The following is a 21,951-nucleotide window of genomic DNA, read 5'->3' as shown; positions in this document are numbered from 1 at the left end:
TAGAAAACAACTGTGTTTAATGACAATCCTCAGTTTAAAAAAAAAAAAAAGAAGAAGGTTTATACACACTGTACACACATTTACAATGGCTTTGGAGGATAGCAGTGCTGCGAAAAGGGCTTCAGGAGGATCCGGCCTGGGACAGGATTGAGGTATGTTGCAGCCTCCAGGGCCTGGGGTCTCCTGCATGAAGAATACCCCTCCCCATTTGACTGTGAACTTTTTGGCCTGGATTCTGGAGAACAGATTTCCAGGATTGTCAGCCAGAAGGCAGACAGATGCAGGCACCTACCAAGACCTGACCTCAGGAAGTGGCCCTGCCCTACAGCCCAGTTGCTCAGCCAGGGCTGAAGGCCATGGGGCCCCAGCACCCTTGCTTCAGTGCCAGCCCCTGGAAGGAACCTCACAACAGGGATACAGCAAGGACACTCCAGTTCCCCCAGTCCTGCCATGGTGCTACCCTGAGGGACAGGGATGGAGACAGGGCAGCCAGGTTTGCCAGGACCTGCATAGCGGGCCCAAGACTGCCCTTCCTCTTAAGTCATGCCAAAGCCTCCCTGCCCAGTCTGAGACAGTCGCTGGCAGGTGACCACGACCTGCGTGGCCCTCCCTGCAGTTGTCATGGTGGTTGTACCCCACCCCATCCCCCTGAGGAGACATGGGCTCAGTCCCATGCCTGGTGCCCACAGCCACAAAGATGGCCATGGGTCTCTAGCCTGATATTCGTGGCCTGGCAGGGGTCAGCACCCCTGAGGGCATCCAAGCCATGGTCAGAGGAAAGTGTTGGCAGGCTCGGCACAGCCAAAGAAGTCGGGACCCACGAGACGGGGGAAGCCTTCCAAAGCCTTCACCTTCACAGGGTCAAACTTCCAGTAGAGGCGGCCGCGCAGGAAGTAGGCATAGCCTGAGAAGAGAAGGTGGTCAAGCCTGGGCGAGTGGACACTGGGCCCTACTCCTGCCTGTCAGGCTGTGCCCAGGGATGGGCACTAAGGGAGGGCTGAGTGGGAAGCCCTTGGCCACTGCTGAGTTCCTCGAGTCCTGCAGGATCCAGGGCCAGCCTTTCAGAACCTCTCTTCCCTCTAGGGAGCCCTTCTGCCTGCCCCAGAATCTGGGCTGGGCTAATACCCAGCCTGACAGGTACCCAGAGCCTCAGAGGCCTGAGTCCCACCTCTCAGGAAAGCAAGTCCCGTTGCCCCCACCACCCTCCACATCACTCTCTCCTGCATCTATTAAATTAGCCAGGCTATTGACGGGCACCCTGGAGTCCTGGAGCTGGAGGCTACCCTAGGATAGCTCTCCCAGTGGGTCCTGATGTGGGAGAAAGAGCACAGAAGAGGAGCCTAGCAGGGGAGGGAGCACTGGACTGGCTCTAGCCCCCTGTGGTTGTGGGAGGCTGGGTGGGTCAGTGGTTAGGAGCAGGTACCACCAGGGTAGTCCAGGTTAGGGGCCTCATTGCCTGAGCCTCTGTTTGCTCCTCTGGAAACTGGGTTCACAACAGGTGTCACATCAGAGGGCTGTTCTGAGAACTGGATGAGACCAGTAAGGAGCTTAGAGCATTGTTGGCCCTCAGTGTACAGCAGTTTATTGTTCTACTGGCTGTGGCTGAACAACCAGGGTAAGACCTTGCACTTCTCTGACCCTCAGTTTCCTCATCTGCAACATGGAATGTAGCACTAGCCGGCCACCGAGAGGAGGGCAGATGGCTCTGGACAAAGGACCTGTGATGAAGAGCCAGACTTCCTGTGGCAGGCATGTGGGAGCCCAGCCACCACCAGGTGGGAGAAGCGGCTGCTGTGCCCACCTCCCACCAGCTGCCTCACCCCCAACGCACCATCAGCATCCTGGAAGGCAGCGTCGATCTCAGAGGGCACCCCTCTCCAGTCAGTGGCCCTGCGGGGCACGGGACTGTCTACACGCCGGGTGCTGGGGTGGAAACGCCAGTAGTCCCTGCCTCGGAAGAAGTAGATCTTGTTCTTCTCGGGACCCCAGACCAAGGCAGCATGGACCGGGAACCTCACCAGGCCCAGCTCGGTGAGGGGTGCGGGGCCCAGGACTGGCTTTTCACCGTCGTACACCCAGTACTGAGCACCTGCCGGAGAGGGAAGGCTGCAAGGACCTGCCCAGCCACCACTGCCATGCCCCGCCACTGTGGACCTGCTTGACCCCTACCACAGACTCTCCCAGCCTCAGTTTCCTCATTAGTAAAACATGCAGGCCAATAATGCCTGCTCAGCACCCCACCCGCAGAGGGAAGCGGGAGGCCTGGGATAAGCTGGGGCAGTGAATGCTCTGTAAACTAGTGCACGGGTGAGGTTACTCTCATCAGTGGAGGGCTGCCTGGGTGGCTGCTCCTTCCACTGGCATTTGGCTGTGACAAATGCCTACTGACCACTCCCTGGGCCCCTGCAGGCTGGACTGCCCTGGAACCCACGCAGGTTTCCCATGCTGTGCCTTCATTTGTGAAGTCCCTGGCATCTGCAATGCTCCAGGCTCTCATCTCTGCCAGTTGAGGATGGAAATCCCAGCTCTAGGATGATAGACCTGGATCAATTCCCTGCCCTGCCTCTTCCCAGCTGCACTCACAGTGAGTCACTTCACTGCCTCGGGGCCCCAGAGGCCTCATCTCTAGAACCCCGCCCCATGGGGTGGCTGAGGGTTGAACGCACCAACACGCGGCCCCACCGTGCAATCCCTTCCACGCTGCTCCTATCTCAAGAGCCACCTCCGAGAACCTCCTACCTGTGCCTGAGGAACAAACCACACTCTCTCTCCCTTGGCCCCCAGGCTTTGGGGCCGCTCTCCCTATCCACTGTGTCCCTAAGGATCCATCTGTCTGTTCCTGCCCTTGGCCATAATATTCCTGGCTCTGGGAAGTCTCTCGAGCAGATCCCCAACCCCCCACTCACCTTGGAAGAACCAAATGTGGCCCTGGGCATCCTCGAAGGCAGCGTCCACAGGGCTGGGCAGTCCCTGCCAGTGGCGAGAGGCCAATGCTGGGTAGCCAGGCTGCAGCTGGCCCCCACGCAGGCGCCACACAAAGCCCGCTTTGAAGAAAAAGAGCTCGCCTCGGATGGTGGAGACCGCGTCAAAGGAGGCCTCACAGGCATCTGGCGGGGCGTCTGGCTGTGGTGGGAGAGAGGGACACATGCTGAGGGCATATGCTGCAGTCACAGTGGCCAGCAGAGGAGTAGGGGGACTGGCAGGCAGGGCCTCACCTCCAGCGGTGCAATCTCATTGGTGTCTATCCCAGCCTGGGGGCCCAGGGCTGGGGTCCTGGAGGTGACAGTGGGCCAGGGCTGGCCATATAGGTGTTGAACGCCCCTGCGGTCATCTGGGCTGAGACTCAGTGGGTAGCGAAAGGTGTAGAAGGCAGACATCAGGGCCTTGGCTGCTGTTGTGTGCTGCAGCCCCAGCACGTGGCCAAATTCATGGGCTGCCACCTGCAGCAGGTCTGTGCCTGAAAAAGGGAGGTGGCTCAGCAACCCCCGAACCTCCTGCCCAGGACATCCAGCTCCAGACCCCAGCTCAGTGACCTTGGCGAGTCCCCATTCTTTATGATCTTCGGTTGCCCCATCTGGAAAATGGGTCCCCAGCCCATACCCTGGTCATCCCCGATAGTCCAGGTCTCATCATAGTCGAAGTGGACATCCCCTTCTCGGTGAGTCTTAGGGAAGAAGGCATGGGCCAGGATGCCCCCAGGCCCATCAAACGGCAGGTCGTCCCCATGCCAGTACCTACAGATGGGTGGGGGCGGGGTCAGTGGCTGCTGGCAGGCGAGGCTGTTCCCGGAGGGGTCCCAGGCCGCCCATTCACCTGGCGAAGTCGATCACAATGTCAGCACGGCCCTCGTGCACCTCAGTGAAGGTGAGTGGCGTCACATCGCTCCATACCTTTAGGGCCTCTGCCATCGTCTGCCGCACCTGCTCCTGCACCAACTGCCATGGGAACCGAAGGATCCTGGAGGGAGATGGAGGGGCCTGGGCCTCAGGGAAGGGACAGCCCCCGATGGCTGAGGCACCAGGAGTTGCCCCTGGATGCTTGGTGGGTGTGTGAACACTCAGGACACAGGCCAGGTGTACTCTGGGCCTCAGCTTCAGCGCACTGGTCTCCCTGGCCACATGGGCACATGTGTATGTGGTTTGCTCATACTTAGGCAAATACAAGTGTCTGCATTCAGTGGAAAGAACCAGGACCAGGGGTCCCGAGACCCCCATCCTAGACCTGACAGTGCCACTCACTGTGGGGACACCTTGGTTCCTTGAGCCCCGGTTGGTTCCCAGGCCCCCACCTAGGAAATTCTAAAGACCCCAGTCTCAGCTCCAATGCTGTGTGACACCAGCCCATTCTTCAGGCTGGGTCCCCACCCGCAGGATGTGTGAGCCTCAGCTTCCCCATCACCTGCCCAGGGTCCTCCCAGGTCACCCAGTGAGATGCCCACTATTGCCTCTCCCCGCTTACCACTGTCTCCACCTGCTCGAAGCCCAAGTTGTGATGGTACAGTTGGACAATGACATGGCTGACACCCACCTCAGAGTGACACAGAGGATGGGGCTGTGTCTGCCTCATTCACCGTGGAGTCCCAGAGCCTGGTCCTCACAGGTCTCTTGTAAAGGCTGCCTGAGTGACTGAACACCCGTCCGCAGGCATGTGCTGCGACTCTTTGCATGATGACGGAGGCTCTGCCCCTCTGCTGAGGGAGGGTCTCCATATGTGTATGTGTCTAAGTTGGGGTTTCAGGGGGTTTGCCCATAGATGACCTCCCTGGGGTTCAGTGGACACACAGGTCTGTTAGACACGAAGATCCACCCTGGCCTGTGTCTCAAGCAGCAGCTGTGAGGGCAGCTGGCTTACCCACGGACACACAGGTGGCATCCTAGTGTCCTGCTCCCAGGCCCCTACCTGTAGGTGAGGTCCGTCTTCTCCCAGCGCCCGCCAGAAAGCACGAACCTCTTCTGTCGGTTGCGGGCACTCAGCCCATCAGGTGGGTCGGGCACGCCACAGCGGGGAGGCCTGAGGCTGCTGGCAGGCCGGGGGGCCTCCTGCGTGGCAGGGGCAGGTGCCGGGCTACTGGGCAGGGCTGCATGCCAGGGCTGTGGCCCCCTCCTCTCGGCATGGAGGTGGTGGGCATCCTAGGCAGGAGGATGACATAAGGGTCTGGTCAGGCCTAAGGTCCACATGGCCCACAGTTAGAGGTGTGGCCTGTCAGCAAACACACGTGCAACCCCAGCCCACCGTGTGGCTGGGCAAATGGAGAGGGAAAGGGCACCGGCACATGGCAGGGCCCTTTGGCATCTGGCTGGCTCTCTGGTTTCTTGGCACCTTGTTCCAAGGCATCAAGCTGTCCCCCACATCGTGGAGGGCCCTGGGCTGCCTGTCACCTATTCCAGCTACTTAGGCCAATGAGGTCTGGGGGTGGGGGCACACTGGGACTGGCTATGAGCCATACACTCCAGGAAGGGACCCCAAAAAGCTTCCTCCGAAGGAACACCAGGCAACCTCCTCCTGCTCCCCACAGAAACTCGCTTCCAACTCCCTTTCTTCCTGTGTCCACTAAGTTCAGACACACCTGGGTCACCCCCCATGCTGCTGTCCCTGTCATGTGAGCAGGCTCTGCCCTCTCTCCTGCCCAGGATTTCCCCCACCTCCTCCCCAGTGTGGAGCGGCTGTAGCCCTGCAGTGTGGCCTCAGTCAGTGTAACCTGACTGCTGGGGGTGACACTGATTTGTGGACTGGACAAGGTGAGGTATGTACAGCACCTAGCACAGGCCCAGCGCCCGGGAAGGCACCTGGCCACTGAGGCCTGGCTTCTAGCAGAGGTGGTTTTGGTCACACCCCACCAGGGCTAGGAGTACAGTGGGAGCTGATCTGTGATCTGCCTGCCTTCTTCAAGCAGGGAGGGTGGGGACAGTTAATTACCAGGTGCCCAGCCCCACTCGCCAAAGCCCCAGGACCACAGATGGCGATTCAGACCTAAGCTACATCCTGCTACCTGTCTATAAGTCTCCAGGGCAGAAGTTACAGTTCTTGTGCATGAGAAAAGCAGAAGCTCAGAGAGGTTGGAGACCCTGCAAAGTCACGCAGCAAGGGCATGGCAAGGCCAGGCCAGGACTCTGGTGGCTCAGGCCTAAGGCTAAGGCCTGGCTCTGGACACCGCACAGAAGCCAAGTGTCCTTCCTGCACTGAAGGAGAGGGATGGAGCTGTGCTGCTTGCTGAGAGACTCAGCACCTGTCTGGTCTGGGCAACTGCAGCCTCCTCACAGCCATATTTGGGGCAGGAGCTCAGCCACTCAGGCCCCACCTCACCCTCAGCCTTTGGCAGCTCTCCCAGGCTGCATACACCCCAGGGATCTGATCAGCGTCCCAACGCTCCCTGCTCCTGATCCCAGAGCTGAGGCATCAAGAACACCCCACCATGAAGGGGGGCCTTCTGAACACGGAGGCTATGGAACTACTTGGGGCGTGAGGCCCTGAAGCAGCTTCCCCCCATTTCCGAGCTTGCTTATTGCATGGTTACCTGGCACAGCGCAGTCTCACTGGGTTGTGGGTTCTGGCCGATTCTGGGCTTATTGGTTTTTTGTTTTGTTTTTTTGAGATGGAGTCTCACTCTGTTGCCCAGGCTGGAGTGCAGTGGCGCGATCTCGGCTCACTACAACCTCCACCTCCCGGGTTCAAGCAATTCTCTGCCTCAGCCTCCTGAGTAGCTGGGGTTACAGGTGCCTGCCACCACGCCTGGTTAATTTTTTTTTTTTTTTTTTTTTTTTTTGAGAGGGAGTCTCGCTCTATCGCCCAGGCTGGAGTGCAGTGGTGTGATCTGGGCTCACTACAACCACTGCCTTCCGGGTTCATGCCATGCTCCTGACTCAGCCTCCTGAGTAGCTGGGACTGCAGGCACTTGCTGCCATGCCCGGCTAATTTTTTTGTATTTTTAGTAGAAACGGGATTTCACCATGTTACCAGGATGGTCTCGATCTCCTGACTTTGTGATCCACCTGCCTCGGCCTCCCAAAGTGCTGGGATTACAGGCATGCACCACCGCACCCAGCCTCACGCCTGGCTCATTTTTGTATTTTTAGTAGAGATGAGGTTTATTCATCTTGGCCAGGCTGGTCTTGAACTCCTGACCTCATGATCCACCTGCCTCGGCCTCCCAAAGTACTGGGATTACAGGCATGAGCCACCGCACCCAGCCTGGGCTTATTGTTAATAAGTACTTAGCACTGGTTGGCCGGGCATGGTGGCTCACGCCTGTAATCCCAGCACTTTGGGAGGCCGAGGCAGGCGGATCATGAGGTCAGGAGATCGAGACCATCCTGGCTAACACGGTGAAACCCCGTCTCTACTAAAAATACAAAAAATTAGCCAGGCGTGGTGGCGGGCTCCTGTAGTCCCAGCTACTCGGGAGGCTGAGGCAGGAGAATGGCGTGAACCTGGGAGGCAGAGCTTGCAGTGAGCCGAGATCGCGCCACAGCACTCTAGCCTGGGTGACAGAGCGAGACTCCATCTCAAAAAAAAAAAAAAAAAGTACTTAGCACTTGTTGCAGGCTAGGACCTTGGCAACAGCTCCACAGACTTGCTCTTAGCCCCTGATGGAACCTCTCACCAACTCCACCATCACCACCCTCATTTCCAGGATGAGGAAATGGGCCCCAGAGGAGTTAAGCAGCTTGATCAGACGACAGCTGGCAGGCAGTGGACTGTCTGTGCTCACAGCCCACCCAGCTCCCTGCTACCTCTGCTCTGCTCTGCAGGGGTTGAGTTACCCTTCCCCTGAAGGAGGGACCCAGGCTGGCCTCACCTTGGTGAGGTGCAAATTATTCAGCGCCTGCTATTTCCCGGGCATTTTGCAGGCAGGTTCGTTGGGCTTCCAATATCCACCAGGAAGGTGGAGATGCTACATATCCAAGTTCTCCCATGGAGGATGTGGGCTGCCAGAGGGTCCTGCCTCCTCCTCCTTGCCACACTGCCCCCTTGACTTACAGGAGAAACAGATTCCTTTCCCCAGCCTGGCAGGGGTATGAAGACCCTCCCTGGAAAGGGCAGAGCTGTGCTCTCCCCTGGGAGCTCCAAACAACCCAGAGCCCAGCCTGCCAGCCCTGCCTATGCCCATGGTCAGAAATCTCTTCTCTCCTCTGCCCTCTAGTGAGTCCTGGTGCAGACAGTCATGGAGGGAGAGCCACGGGCATGCCCCCACCCCTTCCACTGTCCCTTCCTGTCCTTCCCTCATGAGGCACCCAGTCCATGCCCAAACCCCTGGATCATGACAGTCTTAGTGTCACAAAAAGAGCCAGCCACTGAGGTTCAGAAGGCCTAGTTCTATGACATGGATACTCTAGACAAGTCACCTTCCTCTCTTAGCCTCAACTTTCCTATCTGTCAAATGGGAATGATGCCACAGCAAAGGGCTACATGACATCCTTCTGTAATGCCTGCTGTAGCCTCTGGCACAGAAAAGCACCTCTTACCTGGCCCTGTTCCTTGTCCCTGTAGGCCCTCCCCTCCCACGCTTGGGAATCTGCCCTTGCCAGTCCCTACAGTTCCCATCACCCACCTCCCCTCTAGCTACCCAACAAAATCTTCAGGCTTTAAGTGGTAAAACAGAAGTCGCAGCTAGAAGGGAGCTTTCAGGCCTAGAAAAGAGAAGCGCCTTGTGCAGGGTCTCCCACATATCAAGGTCTCTTCTCCCTGTCCCTGTCTCGTTCATTAAATTCTTAGAAACTGAGTGAGCAGGAGATGCTAGAAATGAGGCCTCTAGCTAGTGAGGTTGTTTTTAGAGCCCATGATTTTTTTAGAGCCCATGAGCTCTTGGCCTCAGTTTCCCCATGGCTGGGATAGGACACACATTCTGCCTCACCGTCCTCCCACACTTCATCTTTCCAAGTCCTTTCTGGCCTGGGACCAGATGCCCTAACTACAAGGCACGGCATGAAGCAGCTTGCTACTTGTGAGACAGGTGGGCTTGGCCTTCCCAGGACTCTCAGGATTCAGTGAGGTGAGGTGGTAGACACAGGCCACCACTGGCCTCATCTACACCCCTGGGGAGCTTGAGGAAGAAGCAGCTCCCCCATTTCCCAGAGGATGAGACAGAGCCCAGAGAGCTCAAGGACTTTGCCCGGGGTCACACAGCAAGTCATGCAAGAGCTGGACCTAGACCTGGGACTCATGCCTCCCACCTCCAGGGCTTCCCCCTGTCTCCCCAGCTCTTGGCTTTTCTCCAAAACCCACTTTCCCAAGAAGCATTTCTGCTTCCAGTGCATTCCCTCTGTCTTGGCCAGTAGCCTCCCTTGGCCTGCCCTGTGGTGGGTTCTTAGCTCACTCAGCCCCACCCTCTTCTGCCAGACACCAAACCTCAGCTGCAGACACATTCAAGGAATTTCTCAGCTGACCCAGTGTCCTGGCAGAGCTTAGAGACTCGGAGTCAACCCCGCCCTGGGGTCAACTTGCAATCCAGAAAATGGGAGGCACCAGATAGAGGGGAGATAAGGGAGGACCCCAGGGTGCCAGGAAACACTGCGAAAGGCTGGGCTCATTGTGCCCCTTTCTGGGCCTCAGTTTGCAGTTGGTCTAGTGGGTATAATTAATCATAGCTATGCCTTCTGATGTCAGTGGGAGGCAAGACTTCGAGGAGGGCACTTGTTAGGCTATGGAGGAAGACGGGAGCATCACCATGCAGGCTCAGAGAGGTCAAGCAACCTGCCCAACTCGCACAGCCAGGTGGCAAGCAGGGATATCTTCTCCCTCAAGCTTCCACCTAATCTTCCTATTCTCACCCCTCTGCTGCTGGCTCCAGGAGGGACGGTAGCTTCGTCCCATCCATCGGACTGCAGGGCTTCCATCAACCCTGAAAGCTGGGAACTGGGCTGGATAAATATTTACAGAGCTCTCCCAGCCTTGCTGAAGGCAGCCGGGGGATAAACACATCAGAGGTGACCCCAAATGCTCCCTGCGTGTTTGCAGAGTGACAGACCACAGTCCAGCTCAGACCCCACCCCAAGCTGGCCCCCAGCTCCAGCATTGACCATGCACAAGCGTCAAAGTGGCAGCTACAGGCGACAGTGTTTCTAGTGAGCCTGGCATCACCTCATTGCTCAACAGTGGGCACAGCAGTAGGCACTATTGCCCCCTCCCACCTGCACTCCCATTAGAGATGGAGTGGGTGAGATTCTGAGGCATGGCAGGATTCACCCAGGGTCGCATGGTTCAAACCCAGATCTCGCCAATTTCCAGACTGTGGTTCAATGTCTACCCACAGTGATTCCTGACTCTGTCCCAAGTCCTAGGAACCAAGAGGGGCTGGGAAGGAGGCAAGACTCCAGACTGAGATGCCCCCTATTCACTCTACCCCACCCATCCCATCCCTTTCTGCTCCCATAGCCAGCACAGGACAAGGCTGCCCTGAGCAGAGCCAGAGTGGCTGGACAGAGGGTCCCAGCCTGGCCAGGCCTCCCTCCTCACCAGGCCAGTCCTGAGACTCCTGCCTGTCACACCCTCCTTCTCCCTTCCCTGCCCGAGCTGTCTGGATGCCTCTGCTGTGGAGTGGGGTGGCCCAGGCTCTGGCCCCAGGCCCTGTGACTGGTGCCTGGAAGCGCCCCAGGGAAGGGGCAGCTTTTGGGACACATGCAAGCTGTCACACACACTCCATGACAGTCCCTCCTCTCCTCACTCTGCTGTCCTCTCTTACCTGGGCTTTCTTCTCCTCTCCTGAGCACACATTTTCTCCCTTTCCTTTCTCTCCCCGCTTCTTTCTGACAGCCACCTCTCAGTCACACACACACTGCACTCATACTATTTCATACTCATGTTCTCCTGGCTCCAAGCCTCCCAAAACTGCTGCCGGCAGGTGCCCGCGGGGGACATCTCCAGGCTCAGACCCCATTTCCCGCAGCACAGCGCTGCCCTCCCTTCTCCCTTTATCCTTCATCCCACCGCACACCTGGAGGTGTACTAACTGCGGCCACACACCTGCAGGCTGACACCTGCCTGGGATCTGCTCGGCTTTGTCCCTGCGATGAATAGGGGGCCCTGTTACCACTCCCTCTGCTGCTTCCTTCAACGCACACTCCAGCACCCGCGGCTGGAGCGCGAGAGGCAGGTCCCCACGCTGGGAGCAAGCGTGAGTCCAGCGTGGAGTCCCGTCCCACCAGCCCGAACGATGCCGGCGCCGGCTCCCCTTCACACCCCCAGGGACTGCAAGCTCGCTGTCTATCACGCCTAGAGGGAACCAGAAAGCGTTTCGGGTACCGGGCGCTGGAGGCCACCCGGGGCGCCCCCTTCGGTCCGGATCTGCCGCTGGGCCCAGCCCGCGTGCCCGGCGCCCCCTCAGCGAGGAGCGGCCGGCGAGTGGCGGGCACTCACCGGCGGCAGAGCCCGGGCCAGCAGCGGCGGCGGCTGGAGCAGCAGCAGCAGCATCGGGGGCAGGAGGGCGCGCGCGGCCGCGCTGCGGAGCCAGGCGGCCGGAGCCATCCGCCCCGGGGCTGCTGGGCTTGCTGGGCCGCGCCGGGCCGCCGCCCCTTATAGCTTCCGCCCCACCCCCGGCCCGCCTCGGCCCCGCCCCCCGCCGCCTTTTGTTCTGAACTCTCCTAGCAGCCGCGGCCCGGGTGGGGGAGGTGAACGGGGAGGGTACGGCCCAGCGGGGTCGAGGGCCGGAGACAGGGTCCTGCCCCGGGGCTGGCAAAGTCCCTATCTGGTGCTGGGTGACCCTGGCCAACCCGTGCCGCTCTGGGTCTCAATTTCTCCTCTGGGTGGTGGCCGTCCAAAGTCTTAGACTTGGCTAGAGTCTGAGTCAGGTTTCATGGGTCCCATCCGTACCCCCACCTTTGGAAGGCGCATCCCACTGGGTCTCCTTGGTGGCCTGACCTCTGACCTCTGCTAATTTGTGACAGGTGGTCCTACCCACAAGCAAGTTCCCCCACCCTTCAGAGCCTCAACGGATCCTTCTAGAAGATGACACAATAGCCCCTGTGAGGAAAGGGATATTATTTTATTTATTATTATTATTATTTTTTGAGACACAGTCTCACTCTGTCTCCCAGGCAGGAGTGCAGTGGTGTGATCTCCACTCACTGCAACCTCCGCCTCCCAGGTTCAAACGATTCTGCTACCTCAGCCTCCCAAGTAGCTGGGACCACAGACGTGCGCCACCATGCCTGGCTAATTTTTGTATTTTTAGTAGAGATGGGGTTTCACCATGTTGGCCAGGCTGGTTCGAACTCCTGACCTCAAGTGATCTGCCCACCTTGGCCTCCCAAAGTGCTGGGATTACATGGGGAAGCCATTGCACCTGGCCAGGAAAGGGATATTAAAATGTGTCCCAGGGGAAAGTGAGGCATATGGCAGGGACTGGCCAGTCCTTCAGCTTGGGATAGACCGAAGTTTACAGATAGGGAAACTGAGGCTCCAAGAGGGAGGGTCCAGGCTTTTCCACACCAGCAGACAAGTGGAGGGGTCAGGAGGTCCTCTAGCTGGTCAGCTGTGGGGAGGATGCTGTCAGAAGGCTGTGGGAGGTGTCTGAGTGGAGTACTAGGCCCCCAGGGTGTCCCCTCGTCAGGGCCCAACAAGCCCCTGGGGACCCCTCCAGGCTAGCCACCTCAGACTTGAAAGAAAGGAGGCGAGAGGCCAGGCGCAGTAGCTCATGCCTGTAATCCCAGCACTTTGGGAGGCCGAGGCAGGTGGATCACGAGGTCAGGAGTTGGAGAGCAGCCTGACCAACATGGTGAAACCCTGTCTCTACTAAAAATACAAAAATTAGCCAGGTGTGGTGGCACACGCCTGTAAGCCCAGCTACTCAGGAGGCTGAAGCAGGAGAATCACTTGAACCCGGGAGGCGGAGGTTGCAGTGAGCCGAGATTGTTCCATTGCACTCCAGCCTGGGCGACAGAGCGAGACTCCATCTCATAAAAAAGAAGGAAAGGAGGTGAGACTCAAAGGAGGGGGTGTGTCCACATTCTGGAAGGGATCCTTCAGTCTCATCCCTGATTTTCGGGGTTACCCAGTACTGCTGTACACCCCCTGAAATGATGAAGGGCCTCACCACCTCACCAGGCGACCTGTTCCATCATGGGTGGCCCTGCAGAGCCACGATCCAGGCAGTGGCTCCCATCCTGGCAGGCAGGGCTCTGAGCTGCTCAAAGGTGAGGCTGTGGTCAGGAAGCCTGGGCCAAGAAAGGCAAGCGGGTGGGGAAATGTTTCACAGCTTATTCAAGAAGACTCCACAGAGACTCCTAGAGGGCGAGGAGAAGTAAGACAGCAGTAATTTTTACAACCTACACTGTTCGTAATCTTTTTTTTTTTTTTTTTTTTTTTTTTGAGACGGAGTCTCTCTCTGTCGCCCAGGCTGGAGTGCAGTGACACGATCTCGGCTCACTGCAAGCTCCGCCTCCCGGGTTCATGCCATTCTCCTGCCTCAGTCTCCCGAGTAGCTGGGACTACAGGTGCCCGCCACCATGCCTGGCTAATTTTTTATATTTTTAGTAGAGATAGGGTTTCACCGTGTTGGCCAGGCTGGTCTTGAACTCCTGACCTCAGGTGATCCACCCGTCTCGGCCTCCCAAAGTGCTGGGATTACAGGCGTGAGCCACCGCGCCTGAAAGGCAATCTTCTCTTTAAAGTCACTCACTTTTATTTACTTTTATTATTTTGAGACAGGGTCTTGCTCAATGGTGTGATCTTGGCTCACTGCAACCTCCGCCTTCCAGGCTCAAACGATCCTCCTGCCTCAGCCTCCCAAGTAGCTGGGACTACCGGTGTGCATCACTATGCCCTGCTAATTTTTGTATTTTTTGTAGAGACAGGGTTTCACCATGTTGGCCAGGCTGGTCTCGAACTCCTGGACTCAAGCAATCTGCCTGCCTGGGCCTCACAAAGTTCTGGGATATAGACATGAGCCACTGTTCCCCGCTAAAGTGACTCATTTTTAAAAAGTAGGCATTTCAGGCCAGGCGTGGTGGCTCATGCCTGTAATCCCAGCACTTTGGGAGGCTGAGGCAGGCGGATCACAAGAGACCATCCTGGCCAACATGGTGAAACCCTGTCTCTACTAAAAATACAAAAAAAAATTAGCTGGGCATGGTGGCACGTGCCTGTAGTCCCAGCTACTTGGGAAACTGAAGCAGGAGAATCACTTGAACCCGGGAGGTGGAGGTTGCAGTAAGCTGAGATCACACCACCGCACTCCAGCCTGGCAACAGAGTGAGACTCTGTTTAAAAAAACAAAAACAAAAACACAACAAAAAACAAACAGTTAGCGGGGCATGGTGGCATGTGCCTGTGGTCCCAGATACTCGGGAGGCTGAGGCAAGAGAATCGCTTGAACCCAGGAGGCAGAAGTTGCAGTGAGTGGAGATCATACCACTGCACTCCAGCCTGAGCGACAGACAGAGCAAGACTCCGTTTCAAAAAAAAAAAAAAAAAAAGTTGGCATTTCAATGCCTGCTTCAGTGTCATCCTTTCAGCCTCATTTTCATTTGTGTAACCCACTTAAGTGGTCTTGGGTGCCTCCGAGGTGCAAGGCCATGCCTTGTGGAACCTGCAGTCCATCAGCCATGGGAGCTGAAGTAACAACTCTCTGCAGTTTAGGCCCAGGGACCACCATGAGAAGTGTTCAGTTTGTTTGGTGTGGCAAACAGGAACCAGGTGGCATGGACTGCATGAACAAGGGAGTAGCGGCTGGACCAGGCCTGGTGAGTCTGCCAGGAAAGAATGGCCCACCCTTGGTGTGCTCACCTCACTGGGAGGCCACCTTCAAGGTGGGTGGTCACCCCCCTTCAGAGAGGAGAAACTGAAGACAGGGCAGGGAAGGGCCCTGTTCACAGGCTGGCTGAAAGGACTGCAGTGTGAGAGAACACAGGGCTGCACCTGACTTCCATGGAGAGCATGCATGGCTGGGGACAGCTGTGCACACACAGAATTGAGCATGCCAGGCAGGGCCAAACGCCCCAGCCACCACTCCCCTTGCCCCTTGACCTGCTCCTTCCTTATGGAGGGGCCTCCTCTCTTACTTGGTGACCCACACCCCCACTTCTGGGTGCTTTTGCTCTTGGTGGTTGCACCCTGCCGACAATCCCGGTGTCAGGAGGCCTCTGCGGGCACAGCAGTGATGAAGGACAGTCCCTACCTTCCCCCACCTAGGAGTAATAATATGACCACTGCAAAGTCACCCAGAAAAGACCATAAAAACCTCAAGCTCAGCCGGGCGCGATGGCTCATGCCTGTAATCCCAGCACTTTGGGAGGCTGAGGTAGGAGGATCATGAGCTCAGGAGTTGGAGACCAGTTTGGCCAACATAGTGAAACCCCGTCTCTACTAAAAATACAAAAATTAGCCAGGTGTGGTGGCATGAGCCTGTAGTCCCAGCTACTCAGGAGGCTGAGGCAGGAGAATTGCTTGAATCCGGGAGGTGGAGGTTGCAGTGAGCCGAGATCGCCACTGCACTCCAACCTGGGCGACAGAGCAAGGCTCCGTGTCAAAAAAAAAAAAAAAAAAAAAAAAAAAATTAAAATTGAAACCTCAAGTTCCCGAAGAGCAGGAAAGCATTCTAAATCCGCGCTCCAGCTCACCTGGCCTGGAACGAAGCTGCTAAAATTGCGAGGCCGCAGGCTTCAAACTTGCGCTAGATTTGACCGAGCTGGGCAAATGCTCCTAGGCCTTTGGGATAGACACGCTGCTCGGATGTCGCGTAAAGGCCGTTAGTGTCGGGGGTTGCACCCGCGGGGCCAGGGACTAGGTGGGGGCGGTCGGGCCGGCCTGGGGAATCCGGTGGGGTTCAGGGCCGCGCGGGGGGCCTCATATCCCCCGCGGGCACTGCGTAAGGCTGCCAGCATTGGCAGCGCATTTTGGCCAACAGTCGAAGACGGGTTGGGACGCCCCCTCGTGGGAGTTCTGGGGATGGGTTGCTCCAGGCCTTCCCCAGGGCCGCGCTTCACTTCCCTAGGCCACCGGAGACTCCCAGGCCACGCGGTGGTCAGCAGACCCTGTCTGGAGGGAGGGGACAGACAGCCGAGTCCGGGAGGGGGCAGAGAGCGGAGTCCAGCCTGGAGCCTCGCGTCCCCTTCCCAGCTGGCCCCATCCCGTCGCCTCCCCGTCTCCTCTCCCCTCCAGGGCTCGCAACAACCCCCAACTCCGCTCCCTGCCCTCTGCGGTGGTCCTAACAGAAGGCATTGTCGCCCTCCTTAAGCCCTCGGCGCTTTGCGACACTGGCCCCTGTCCCCTGTCCCCAGAACCCGCACAGCCTGCCAGGCGCAGGGAGGGAGCAGGGTCCCATTTCCAGCCGAGACCCGGAGCTGCTGGAAGGGAGAGGTCCGGAGGACGGGAGAAGGGGGATAGGGTTGGGGGCAGTGCCGCCTCCCGCTGGGGGCGTGTTCCTGAGGCCCCGCCCGGGGCCCCGCCTTTTTTGCGCCGGCTGTGACAAGCGCTGCGGCATTTGTCCCCGCGACAGCACCGCTGCCGCCGTCTCTAAGGTCGCCCGGGTCCCACCGCCGCCACCATGCCTCGGGGAAGCCGCAGCGCGGCGTCCCGGCCAGCCAGGTGTGAGGGGGACAAGGGGCCTGTGGGGAGGGGGTTAGGGAAGCGTGGGCACTCCCCTAAGGGCGTCCGCAGAGTGACCTTGGCTGCTGCTGCGCCATCTTGGCGGGGGGAGGGGTGGGGGTGCAGCACCCACGTGTGGAGACGTGGGTCGTCCATCTCTCCGGGGGTCGTTTCCAGGAGCTGCAGCCCTCCAGCCTGGGGTCTGACCAGGATTAACCCTGCTTCCTCCCACCCCCGCAGCCGCCCCGCCGCGCCCTCTGCCTACCCGCCCGCGCACCCACCGCCCTCGGCAGCCGCCCCAGCCCCCGCCCCTTCGGGCCAGCCGGGGCTCATGGCTCAGATGGCGACCACGGCCGCAGGGGTAGCCGTGGGCTCGGCTGTGGGACACGTCATGGGCAGCGCCCTGACCGGAGCCTTCAGCGGGGGGAGCTCGGAGCCCTCCCAGCCTGCTGTCCAGCAGGTGAGCAGCGGGTCCAAGAGAAACTGAGGCAGGATTATCTCGAGGCCACACAGGGAGCTGCCCAACTGTCCAGTGAGGAGTGTCCGCGTGTATTCACCATTGCTTCAGCCCAGGACTCTGCCCGAGAAGGGTCCTAGTCCACTGGTCTTGAGTTCACTGTCACTTAGAGGCAGGCTTCCCGGCCTCTCCCTTGAGGCCAGGGTCCCTAAGCTCCCAGGGAGAGACACCAACCAGCCCTTTAAAGATGGGAAACCCAGGCCCTGAGGGCTCAGAGACTCGCCCAGGGTCACCTCACCCTAGCAGAGGGGAGGGATGTTGGATTTCCTGAGCCCCTGTTCTCCCCACACCCAGGTCTGGGCACTGTGGCCGCTGGGCGCAAGGGCGAAGGGGAGCCACTTCCCTGATGACCTTTCCCCTGCTAGGAACCCCACCCGCCGTAAGCCAAATGTGGCTTTGTGGCTAGGTCAGGGGTCATGAGGATTAGTGTAGCTGAGCCAGGAAGGTGCTAGAACTTGTGGGGGTGGGGCTCATACTCTGAGAGTACAGGCAGAGTACTGGGCTTTCCTAGAGCCTTCTCCTCCCTCCCCTGCACCCGCCCAAAGTGCCCATTAGAAGGCAGCAGAGGCCAGGCGCAGTGGCTCATGCCTGTAATCCCAGCACTTTGGGAGGCCAAGGCGGGTGGATCATGAGTTCAGGAGTTCGATACCAGCCTGGCCAACATAGTGAAACCCCCTCTCTACTAAAAATACAAAAATTTGTTGGGCATGGTGGCGGGCGCCTGTAGCCCCAGCTACTTGGGAGGCCGAGGCAGGACAACCACTTGAACCCGGGAGGCGGAGGTTGCAGTGAGCCGAGACTGCGCCGCTGCACTCCACTCTAGGTGACAGAGTGAGACTCTGTCTCAAAAAAAAAAAAAAAAAAAGGCGGCAGAAACATGCTGTCTGTAGCCGCCTCTGCTGCTGGATCACTCAGCCTGCCTAGGACCCTTGGGACACCCAGGCTGGGGATGTGGGGAGGGGCAGGTGGCCCCAGCTTTGAAACGCACCTCCAGGTGCCAACTCCAAGCTGATCCTGCAGCCTCTTGCACTGTACCCCCAGGCCCCCACCCCCGCTGCCCCCCAGCCCCTGCAGATGGGGCCCTGCGCCTACGAGATCAGGCAGTTCCTGGACTGTTCCACCACTCAGAGTGACCTGTCCCTGTGTGAGGGCTTCAGCGAGGCCCTGAAGCAGTGCAAGTACAACCATGGTGAGTGAGTGGACCCCGACTCAGGCGGGGAGGGGGAGAGGCCAACCCTCCTCTTGCACCTGCAGGCTGACCACCAGCCTGTGCTGCCCCTCCCTTCCCAGGTCTGAGCTCCCTGCCCTGAAGAGGTCGGTGCAGACTCGGGGGCCAGTCCTGCACCCACCTCTACCCCTCACCGACAGCCAGACCACAACACCAGATTGTACCCAGATAGCTGGGATTGGAAGTGAGGAGGTTTCTCACCCCACAGATAACCCAAGACACAAATGTGCAATTAAAAGTTTATTTTAGACCACAGCCTGTTGTGTGCCTCTCTTGATGGCCTGTCTTCAGGGAGCTCCCTGGCTGATGAGGTGGGGTCAGGATGGATGTCTCACTACAGTGTGCAATCCATCCCCTTAATCAGGGCCCTGGGTGGGGAGGAGGAGCCCTGTTGCAATCTGCACTGTGGGTAGCACAGGACAGATTCCTTGGGCAGTCCAGAGTGAGGTGGAGAGGCATTAGTCGGTGATCCCAAGGGCATCTGACTCTGAGGGTGGAATCCCAGGATGAACCCATGGTCTCCCCCTTATCAGGGATACCTGCCACCTCTACCCTTCTTGTCTCTACCTCTGCATCCCATTCTCTGCACCCACAGCTTAGGTGCCCCTGGCGGCCTCAAATCCTGTCTGACCTTGCCCCTCTTGCTGATGCAACTTCTCAGCAATTCCAGATTCTGCAAGAGGAGTCCTGCTGGGTTGTTGTCTGTTTGCACCTGATCACACAAGGCAGAGGTCATGGCTAACCCCCTTGGGTCTGAGTCCAACTTGGCCAGTTGGCAGTAGTGTGCCAGGTCCCCAAGCCTGCCAGAATGGAAGAACAAGCCCTTCAAACCCAGTGTGGGCCGTGCCATCACACACCATGCTGCCGCCTTCATTGAGTTCATCCAGCAGTTGTGCACTGAGCTCCTACTGTGTGCCAGCCCCTATGCCACATCTGTGAAGCCTGAGGACATTCCAGCCCTTAGTGCGCTGGCACTCCCGTGGGGTGGTGGGGACCTGTCTCAGGGTACAGTGTGTTCCATCTGGGGGTATATGTGCGTGGAGTTGGTGTTGAGGGTCTGCCCCTCATCATATGTGTCTGTCCTGCAGGAAGGGATCCCACTCTGGGTGTCTCTGTGGATGTCCAAATCTGCTCTGTACCTGGCTCCCTGCCCCAGCTAGCAACTCCTGGGTGGCAGGGAGCTCACCTTTCTGGGCCTTGAAGTGGGGCTTTGCTCATGGCGGCCTCGCCGAGTGCCCATGCGCTTCCTCCAGTTGTGGCCCGCAGAGGAGAGGCCTGACAGCCTGCGCAGTTCCTCTGGAAGGCCCAGGAAGTCCTGTTGGTAGGGGTTAGGGAGAAGGTGTGCCCTCCCCCTGGGCTGTACCCTGACACTCACCTGCCAGCTCTGGGTAATGGTCATCCAGGTTCTCCAATAGGGACTCATAGCGGGTGGAGGCCATGTCCTCTCCCTCTGTGGCATGTGGAGAGAGGATGAAGGACACCTGACTGGCCTAATGGTCCCTACTCTGCCTCTCACTCTGGAACTGTTTGCTAGTCCAGGCTGGGAGCAGAGCATTGGGTAGGGATGGATTGGGGCTAGGTCCCCAGCCGAGGTGGGAGGCTGGACAGGGCCTTGGGTGGTCTATGGTCTGCTATGCCCCCCTCTTACATTCTACCATAGCTGCAGGGGAGAGAACCTTGGGCCACCTTACTGATGATCCGAACGAGGACATATATGGCTCGCTCCTTCAGTAGGGAGTTGCCCATGGTCTGGGCCCGGGAAGCCCCTTCCTTCAGGTCCTCCTCCAGGCTCACTAGGTTGCCGTCCTCAGCCAGGAGAGCAATGGTCGCTGGGAGGACATGGAGAGAGACTGGGCAGGGCTGGCACCCCTGCCTGGGACCCCTCAGCCCCTCCTCCTCCCTGTCTCCTCACCATCTGGGGGCAACCCTGCTTTCTGCCTCAGGTGGGCGGTGAGGTTCACCAGCCTGCAAGAGGTGTTCACCAGCACCGAGCAGCCGGCTGTGGAGAGGGGCAAAGGTGAGCATGTGAGATCTCTTACCTTCCTCCAAATCGGGGTCCTCTGTCTCTCCCTCCCATCTCTCCCTTTCCCAGAGCTGCGACTGGGCCTATGGGCTAAGACTGTGCCCCGGGCATAACAGCTCCAACATCTGTTGCTTAAACTGCCTTGGAGAACCCTCCATCCATCTCCCATGTGTGGTGACTTTTCTCCCATGTGTGGTGACTCCCAAGTGTTGGTCTCTTGAGTCCTGCAAAGCACGAAGTGCGCGCCAGCCCAGCCTCCTCCCGGGACCCGCCCCCACGGGACCCAGCCAGTCCCCGCCCTCCGCACCCACCGGCTCCTCTCTTCCCTTCCGCTACCGCACAGGGCCGACCCGCCTCCAGCCAGAGGCACGGGGAACCTGCAACTGTGGCTAGAGTTTCAGGTGTCTGATGCACGCTGAAGCTTGAGGATCACGGATTGAATGGCGAAGAGATTGTGCGGTTTAAAAACCTGCTCCAGGGTAATGCGGCGGTCTCTGGCCGAGAGGAACCCTTGTGAATGAGCAGGACTCAGCTCGGGTTTTCCCTTTAAGGGACTCGCTCCAGGTGCTGGCTTCGCCTCCTCACAGAGCCGCTTCCCCGACCCCCGCCATGTGCACCACCCCCCTTTCCCGCCATTGCCTCCCCACCCACCGCAAGGGCGGGAGGAAGCACGCCTCTGAGTGTGCTCATCCCCCTATCCGCCTACCAAGACAGGGGACCCCACTTACCCCCAAACATCACCTTGATAAACATAGCTGCAGCGGGTGAGGGAGATGTGGGGGGCTTTGATCCCCCAACTCTCGATTCCCCAACTAAGGAAAGTCGTGGAGCAGAGACCTGCTTCAGGGCCGGGCTCTGGAGGGAGAAGTGGATGTGTGAGTGTGGATGGCTGGGTCCCAGGGCCAGGCCCCTGCTCAGCCACCTCTGTGGTTCTGCTGCTTCAGCCTAGCTCAAACCCTGCAGCTAGTCCAAGACTCCTGGCCTCCTCTTCCTCCCCACTGAGCCCTGGGCCACAGCAGCTCCCCTAAGCTTCCAAGCTGGTCTCCATGGCAGTGGGGGCGGAGACATCTAGGTAGGAAATGCCTTCCTCCCTGTATCCGTTAACGGGGCCCATGGGGGAGGGGTGACAGAAGAAGTGGGGGCTGGCATTCCCTGAGGGGGGGAATGCCATCATTGGGATTGATTTTTTTTAGAGACAGTCTCCCTATGTTGCCCAGGCTGGTCTCGAACTTGGCTCAAGCAATTCTCCAGCCCCAGCCTCCCACAAGTGCTGGGATTGCAGTTGTGAACCACTTGTACAGTAAAGTTCACCCTTTCTGGTGTTTTAAAGTTATGCCAACTCTCATATAACCACCACCACAGTTAAGATACAGAACATTTCCATCACCCCCAAATTCCTTTGCCCCCTTTGTACTCAGCCCTAGTCGCTTCCAGGTCCATAGCAGGTCACAAGCACCTCCTTGTTAGCACTGGCCACTAGCTAGTCCCTCACACCGGTTCTCACCGTCATTTCCTGTCTTTTATTTATTTATTTATTAAGTTTATTAATTATTATTATTATTGGTGTTTTTTAAATTTTTATTTTTTGAGATGGAGTCTCCCTGTCACCCAGGCTAGAATGCAGTGGTACGATCTTGGCTCACTGCAACCTCCGCCTCCCGAGTT

The 21,951-nt window shown here is 58.3% G+C and overlaps 3 protein-coding genes across 14 annotated transcripts; 1 reads left to right on the top strand and 2 right to left on the bottom strand.

Annotated features, from left to right (window-relative positions):
- MMP11 (matrix metallopeptidase 11) lies at positions 1 to 11,535 on the bottom strand. Of its 2 annotated transcripts, XM_016939574.3 has the most exons (8): positions 11,353 to 11,535; positions 4,900 to 5,129; positions 3,814 to 3,957; positions 3,601 to 3,734; positions 3,216 to 3,457; positions 2,907 to 3,123; positions 1,832 to 2,089; positions 1 to 904 (listed from the first exon to the last, which is right to left on the bottom strand). In XM_016939574.3, the coding sequence occupies exons 1-8, from the start codon at positions 11,458 to 11,460 to the stop codon at positions 771 to 773; spliced, it is 1,467 nt and encodes a 488-aa protein (XP_016795063.2). In that variant the 5' UTR covers positions 11,461 to 11,535; the 3' UTR covers positions 1 to 770. The 2 variants fall into 2 exon arrangements, with proteins under 2 accessions (XP_016795063.2, XP_016795064.2); XM_016939575.3 differs by lacking the exon at positions 1,832 to 2,089 and having other exon boundaries at positions 676 to 904; positions 11,353 to 11,501.
- Positions 11,536 to 15,692: 4,157 nt separating this feature from the next.
- On the top strand, positions 15,693 to 18,518 carry CHCHD10 (coiled-coil-helix-coiled-coil-helix domain containing 10). 2 transcript variants are annotated; one of them, XM_016939572.2, is made up of 4 exons: positions 15,693 to 16,518; positions 16,759 to 16,978; positions 18,077 to 18,224; positions 18,326 to 18,518. In XM_016939572.2, the coding sequence occupies exons 1-4, from the start codon at positions 16,478 to 16,480 to the stop codon at positions 18,343 to 18,345; spliced, it is 429 nt and encodes a 142-aa protein (XP_016795061.1). In that variant the 5' UTR covers positions 15,693 to 16,477; the 3' UTR covers positions 18,346 to 18,518. The 2 variants fall into 2 exon arrangements, with proteins under 2 accessions (XP_016795061.1, XP_016795060.1); XM_016939571.4 differs by having other exon boundaries at positions 16,380 to 16,518; positions 18,056 to 18,224.
- On the bottom strand, positions 18,491 to 21,385 carry C22H22orf15 (chromosome 22 C22orf15 homolog). 10 transcript variants are annotated; one of them, XR_010156200.1, is made up of 7 exons: positions 21,015 to 21,334; positions 20,176 to 20,262; positions 19,955 to 20,113; positions 19,639 to 19,713; positions 19,450 to 19,559; positions 18,895 to 19,063; positions 18,491 to 18,631 (listed from the first exon to the last, which is right to left on the bottom strand). XR_010156200.1 is itself a non-coding variant. In XM_009437932.5 (6 exons), the coding sequence occupies exons 1-6, from the start codon at positions 21,037 to 21,039 to the stop codon at positions 18,598 to 18,600; spliced, it is 474 nt and encodes a 157-aa protein (XP_009436207.1). In that variant the 5' UTR covers positions 21,040 to 21,356; the 3' UTR covers positions 18,491 to 18,597. The 10 variants fall into 10 exon arrangements, 9 of the variants coding, with proteins under 9 accessions (XP_009436207.1, XP_515021.2, XP_009436204.1 ...); XM_009437932.5 differs by lacking the exon at positions 18,895 to 19,063 and having other exon boundaries at positions 19,950 to 20,092; positions 21,015 to 21,356; XM_515021.8 differs by lacking the exon at positions 18,895 to 19,063 and having other exon boundaries at positions 19,955 to 20,092; positions 21,015 to 21,356.
- Positions 21,386 to 21,951: the final 566 nt, after the last annotated feature.

This window comes from Pan troglodytes, chromosome 23 (assembly GCF_028858775.2).
Source record: "Pan troglodytes isolate AG18354 chromosome 23, NHGRI_mPanTro3-v2.0_pri, whole genome shotgun sequence".
Lineage (NCBI taxonomy): Eukaryota > Metazoa > Chordata > Mammalia > Primates > Hominidae > Pan > Pan troglodytes.
This window is presented reverse-complemented; position numbering and strand designations above follow the sequence as displayed.

Coding starts and splice junctions, on each gene's coding strand:
- MMP11 (XM_016939574.3), bottom strand. CDS start 11,460: ATGGCTCCGGCCGCCTGGCTCCGCAGCGCGGCCGCGCGCGCCCTCCTG. Junction 3,735..3,813: donor ATTGTGATCGACTTCGCCAG/GTGAATGGGCGG, acceptor ACCCATCTGTAG/GTACTGGCATGGGGACGACC. Junction 3,458..3,600: donor GACTATCGGGGATGACCAGG/GTATGGGCTGGG, acceptor TCCCTTTTTCAG/GCACAGACCTGCTGCAGGTG.
- CHCHD10 (XM_016939571.4), top strand. CDS start 16,478: ATGCCTCGGGGAAGCCGCAGCGCGGCGTCCCGGCCAGCCAG. Junction 16,519..16,758: donor GCGGCGTCCCGGCCAGCCAG/GTGTGAGGGGGA, acceptor CCACCCCCGCAG/CCGCCCCGCCGCGCCCTCTG. Junction 16,979..18,055: donor CCCAGCCTGCTGTCCAGCAG/GTGAGCAGCGGG, acceptor CTGATCCTGCAG/CCTCTTGCACTGTACCCCCA.
- C22H22orf15 (XM_009437927.4), bottom strand. CDS start 21,039: ATGTTTATCAAGGTGATGTTTGGGG. Junction 20,114..20,175: donor AGCAGGGTTGCCCCCAGATG/GTGAGGAGACAG, acceptor AGCCCTGCCCAG/TCTCTCTCCATGTCCTCCCA. Junction 19,560..19,638: donor CCATTACCCAGAGCTGGCAG/GTGAGTGTCAGG, acceptor TGGGCCTTCCAG/AGGAACTGCGCAGGCTGTCA.